General features: G+C 45.1%; 1 protein-coding gene across 1 annotated transcript; it reads left to right on the top strand.

Annotated features, from left to right (window-relative positions):
* Nucleotides 1-1588: 1588 nt before the first annotated feature.
* Nucleotides 1589-5378, top strand: LOC148812418 (uncharacterized). Its single transcript, XM_088908644.1, has 7 exons — nt 1589-1630; nt 1954-2040; nt 2280-2342; nt 3365-3457; nt 3746-3826; nt 4379-4747; nt 5193-5378. Exons 1-7 carry the CDS (start codon nt 1589-1591, stop codon nt 5376-5378), a joined length of 921 nt encoding a protein of 306 aa, XP_088764770.1.
* Nucleotides 5379-6141: the final 763 nt, after the last annotated feature.

The raw sequence follows: 6141 nt of genomic DNA, 5'->3' as shown, positions 1-6141 counted from the left end.
TGTAAAAGGCACTGTATAAATATACAGTTAAACAGAGTCTGATAACAGTTATACAGTTAATTAAATCACCAAACTGGCTGAGGAACTGAGAGCTCGAATGGAAATAAAACCAGGAGATGCTCTTCAACCTTAAAAGCGCTTATTACAAGGACGTGTGCTCTTTCTCTTCTGCTCTACGGGAGTATGCTATACAACGCATTAGTCTGTGAAGTAAACTATTTTATTTTGTTTAATAAATTGTATTCCTCGGGTTGTCGGTCTCCTTCTCCAGCTGTTATGAATCGCCTCTCTTCACAGCCTGGTGTTTTTTCTTTTGGAGATGTTACATTATATCTGTAAGAAAAGACAGGAGTCTCCTCCAGCGGAGACGCGCTCTGCTCTGTCAGAAAGAGCGCTGTGACGTCACAGACACCAGCCAGAGCGCCGGGATCAGAGAGCGAGAACGCGGGAGGCGAGCTGAACGCTCGGAGGAGAGATATTGATCACTTATCTAACGACAACCAATTAATTCAACTAAAAAGCCTTAGAATCATCGATTAACTTCACCGATTGGTGAGTACTGATTCTTTTCTTTCTTTAAATTCTTTAAATATCTAGAAAACAGTCAATACAGCCTGTATCGATCAAATACCATAGTGCGTTTAGTGTTCATAATGTTCAATCCCAAATTAAAGAATGATTATTCAAATGATTGTTTAGAAATTGTATTCTAGAGCTTGAAAATTATATTCCAAGTTGATAAATTTGTGTAGGTAACAGTTTAAATGCATTTTTCCACTGTTTACAAATTATAAGTATGGTAACCACGGCGACACGTGCCACTTCACTGTGCCCAGCTAGGTGTCTCACCTTCGTCACAAAGAGTGGTTTGACGTCACGGACTAATACTAATGTGAGTGTATTCATATTTAATATTAGTGAGAGTACAATCGGTAGCTTTAATATTAATGCTAGTGTGCATGTCAGTATTAATGGTGATTGCGCTTCTGATAGTTTTGATGCCAGTATTCATGTTAATATTAGTTATAATTATAGAGTTACTGTTAGAGTATTTACACTAGTAGTCATGTTAGTTTTAGTGATAGCATTATTGTTATTATTAGTATTAGTAGTTTGTGTCAGTGATGATAGTGTAATTCTTAGTGATAGTGTTACTGTTTTAATGTTAGTGGCATTTGTGTTAGTGTTAGTTATACTGTATTTGTAGTTATGAGTGTGTGTGTTTTTGTCTGTGTGTGTGTGTTGGTGTGTGTCTATAAGTATTTGTAGTCTATGTGTGTGTTTGTGAATGTGTGCGAGTATGTGTGTGAGTGTCTGATTGTGTATATAAATGTATGTCGTGTCTGTGAGTGTGTGTTGTGTCTGTGAATGTGTGTCTGTTAGTGTGTGTGAGTGTCTGTGTGTGTGTGTAATGTCTCTGTGTGAATATGTGTGGGTGGGTGTCTGTCAGTGTGTGATAATGTGTGTGATTGTGTGGGTGTATATCTGTAAGTGTGTGTGAGTGTGTGTGTAGGTGGGCTTGGGCTCCATTCGTGTGTCTGACAGAAGTGACTCATCAACAGGTGTTGAGGTCCAGAGTCGCCTGAGAATGGAACCACTTTCTAGATTCCAGACCAATGTCCAGAGAGCTGTGAGTGCTCTGTTTTTATCACTATTACTAGTAATGACAGCAGTATTAGTATTAATATCAGAATTAGTATTAGAATTTGTAGTCATGCTCATAGTAGTAGCAGCAGAAGTAACAACAGTGGTAGTTGGATTATCCAAGCACTTACTCCAGGAACTACAGTATTACACATTTATACTCTATTTTCCAGGTATGTTTTGTAAAGTGCTTTGATGTTCTGGATTAAAAGGCAAAATATGAGACAAAAATTGATTGATTGATTGATTGACTTTTTAGAGTGAAGTCTGGTCGAACTTGTTTGTCTAACTGAACTGTCCTGTCCACAGATGTCAACAGAGGTGAACAGAGAAGATGTCCAAACCCACCAGAGACTGGAGACAAGTTTGAGAGTCAGGCCCCAGACCCAGAGAGCTGTGAGTCCACTGCTGGTCTTCTTCATATTGTGATTCTTCCTCTTCTTCCTCCTCCTGAAATTAAAGCTCATCGCAGTAGCAGGGCTCTGTTGTCTTCTCTTGAGGAGGAGAAAGACTCTACCTGACAGTGTGTGCATCTGCGTGTGTGTTAGTGTGTGGGAGTGTGCGTCTGTGGGTGTTTGTGCTTGTGAGTCTAGTCCAGCCCGTGTCTGTAACAGAACTGTGTCTGACATCCCCAGATCAGGAAGGAGGTAACAGGAGACTCAGCCAACACAGGAGCCAGACCAAAGACCCCAAGAAAAGCAAGTCTGCATTATTATTATTATTATTATTAGTAGTAGTAGTAGTAGTAGTAGTAGTGAGAGGGTGAGTGTGTGTGAGGTTGTGTGTGAGGTCTTGGTTACAAAGTTGATCTAATTTTTTAATTAAACAAAAAATATTCTAATCCTTTATCCAGACCTTAAATATCCAACTGTGCCTTGAATATTTTGAGTCTTCAACAGTGAGATGTTAGATAGGGCTGCTAGGGCAATAGGATCCTATGCTGGACTCTAGACTAGAGAAAAACACTGAGCAGATTCGCTAGGCAAAAACGAAAACCAGGAGGCAGGAGAGTAAGTCGGCACACAGGGAGACGAGCAGGAAGCAACAATCCAAAACACTAGGCAAAAATCTAATCCAGGAAGCAGGCGAGACGATCGGAACACGGAGGCGCAAACGGAAGCAGCAATCCAAATCACTAGACGAAAGCGAAAACGAAAGACAGACTAGGAGTTCGAAAACCTGAGACAAGCAAGAGAAAACCGCACACTAGGGAGCTCGAAGAGAATCCGCAATAGTGAGCGGGGAAGTGAGGAAAAAGGAGAACTAAAATAGAGACGGGAGAGAAAGGTGATTGGCGTTACTTGCGGCGTGAGCTTGTCTTACAGGGTGTGCGCGTGGGAATGCAAGAAGGGAGAGCGGCACGAGTGGAATGCGTAACATGAGAGACATCAAAATATATTATTAAACACATTATTTCCACATCTTCTTATGGAAATAATTAGATTCATTGTTTAATTGGCTAGCCCCATTTGGAAAGAAAACCTGGAGATGCACCTGGCTCTCCAGGGATTGTGATTGGGCTTGAGACCCCTGGTCTAGCAGAACTGGCCCCTCAACAGGTCTCGGCAGGGATGTTGGGGATCATGAAGCTGGATAGCTGAGGGCTGGACACTGCTTCTGGATCGAGGACGACAGGCCACTGTCATGTAGGGTCATCTTGGCCCATGATGATGATGTGTGTTTGTGTGACTGGCTGGTAACTCTGTTTTCTCCTCCCCAGCACCGCCTGGAGAAACTCGCTCAAGTCGAGAGTGGAATGGCCGAGCAGAGACAAGGGTGTCACACCGAGACCTGGGGCAGATCCCACAGGAACGTGAGTATTGGCTTCAACAACATGGTTGGATAGCTTGTTCCACACACCCACCACCCTCTACATACAGTAGTGCCTCTTGTCCTGACTGTAGGGTCTCATCCAGCTCTCTCTTAAGATAAGCCACCCTATCGGCTTCAACAACATGGCTAGACAGCTTGTTCCACACCCCCACCCTCCTCTATGTAAAGAATACTGTATTAATACTGTTAGACTAAGAATAAACCTGTACTGAGACACAAACTTGGTTAGCTTCTGCTGGTGAGACTAAAGCAGTCAACTTGCTGACAGGTCTTGACAGAAGTGGACGTGACCCTGAAAGGCCGGAGAGGGGCAACCGATACTGAGGCTCTGAGCAAAGATTCGTCCAGTGTAAGACAACAAATGTGTTCTGCTCAGGATGATGATGGTGATGCAGATGGTAGTGTAGATAATGAAGGTGGTTATTATGATGATGTTGATGGAAAGGTGTTGATGATGGTGGACATGATGATTGTCATGATGAAGAAGGATATGGTGATGAAGATGGTGGAGATCATTTATTAGAAATGTGATGAAGATGATGGTGACGAAGATAGTGGAGATTATAATGGTGGAGGTGTTGATGATGGTGACACAGTCATGCCTGTGTGTGGCTGTGTGTGAAAGGGAAGGTGGGGTTGGATCAGGTCTGCCGCTGTCATCTGATAAGACTGTCAGAGGAAGAGGGAGCAGACTCCCCCTGCGTCTCACCCCGGGCAGCCGAGAGCTGCAAGTCTGTGAGCCTGATATGTCTGTGACATCTGTCGAAAGTTTGGTTTCAGCTGCAATGTTGGTGACTGTGATTGCTGGGAGACCAGGGGCAGGGCTTGGTCCTCCTAGAGAAGACCCTCTCAGTTTTCTCTCTGTCCTCCTCATGCCCTCTCTGTGCCCCTGTCCCCTCAGGCCAGCCAGCCAATCACCAGGCAGGAGACCGAGACCCAGCTGTGGAACTACCCTAAGGGCCTGGAGAGGGATCTGCAGAAGGACAGGGCATGGACCTCCTCCTTGGCAGCCCACATACCCCATTGCTCGCCCCCTCACACACCCCCTCACCCACCCCCTGGTACACCCGCTCACCCGGGCCTGACCCCAGCGGCCCTGTGGCGGCTCAGGGAGGGCCTGCAGGTCGAGCGGAAGGGGCTGCTCCAGGAGGAGGAGATACGGGTGCGGACCTGGGCTCAGAACATGATATCATCTATCCAGCTGGACTGCCTGGCGCTGTACAATGAGCTCCTGCCTGACTTTGAATCAGAGGGTGCATACGCGGGATTGGTAAGTCCCTTAAACCCCTCCCCCTTGCTTGAATCACACTGAGGTATGCAGGGGCTGGGGCGACTCACCTCTCCAAGACACCTGCGTCATCCCACTCCCATTTCACCTCAACATGGTTCTGAGAAAATCTCCTGTCCCCAAGGGGAGAGAGACAGGAGCTGGGCTGGGCCTCCAGCCCTCTGTTTATTCAAGATTATTGCCTCAGGAGGTGGGTGAGGTGGAAGACACACTGTCTACAGATCACCACTAGGGACAGCGTAAAGCAGGGGGTGAGACTCTTGATCATGGATAAGGATAACAGTGGGATGACTCCCCCTCTCTTGACTCACTGCCTACTGATGATGTTATGTCACTCCAGCTCCTCCTCATGGTGGTGTCTGCAGTCAGGCAATTTGGAGAATCGGTGAGGGATGATGATGAATATTCACCTTTCTTGTTCTCCTAGGGCACAGGAATCATGAAGCAGGACAACTATGAGGAGGTGAAAGAGGCACTGAAATCCTACTTCGAAAATACAATGGCCAGGTGTGACTTATCTGAGGTGGACAAGTGCTTCCGCCAGGCTGCAGCTGACCTTGACCTTATTCTGCAGAAGTACCTGGGAGATGTTGTGGCCGAGGTCTGTGAATAGCAGGTTTATTTTGATAAAAGACATTTCTCATCCCCTTCTATTGTTGGTGTCTATTTCATGTAAAGGATTTGATTTGAAAATGAAATGTTTAATCGACTTACAGGGAGTCTTCTTTAAGATGTGTATCGGATAGCTCTCCACTGTCACTTTACTGGACTTTTGAAGTAACCAATCTACAATGAAAATATATACTGCACATCTTAAGGAACATGAAGAGAAATCCGTGTGCTGATTGTCACCAAAAATGTCACAAATTAACCGCCAAACTGTTTAACATGTCCAGCCACCTCTTCCTATTTTGCAGTGATTATAATTCTTTCAGTTTCTTCTCTTGTATTTTCCTTACTGTTTCACTGTCCCTCTCCCCCATGTGGAGATGGATCCACAGACGAAACCCTGTTTCACCATTTGTTTGTTCAAAGTCTTTGGACTGATTTGCGACTTGCGAAGCCCCAGTGGCACAATCAGTCAGCGTGCACAGCAGAGTCATGGCGATGTTGTGTGTTCACGCCTCACCTGGAGCAATGGCACCTACAGATCCAGCCATTCAAAATGTGTGGAGTACATGGCGGTAAAACGCGGTGGGCATGGCGAATCATACCACATTTGAATTGAAATATGATAATAGTATCTAGAAGCACCTTGTAAAATCACCAGGTGGAGCTAATAAAGCTTAACATCTCATATACAGCATTTGAGCTGTCACCAGAAAACGCCTGGTTTCGAATCCCAGTCACTGCTGACAGTCTTCTTACAATTAAGA

The sequence above is a fragment of the Atractosteus spatula genome (assembly GCF_055471065.1).
Source record: "Atractosteus spatula isolate fAtrSpa1 chromosome 10 unlocalized genomic scaffold, fAtrSpa1.hap1 SUPER_10_unloc_3, whole genome shotgun sequence".
Lineage (NCBI taxonomy): Eukaryota > Metazoa > Chordata > Actinopteri > Semionotiformes > Lepisosteidae > Atractosteus > Atractosteus spatula.
This window is presented reverse-complemented; position numbering and strand designations above follow the sequence as displayed.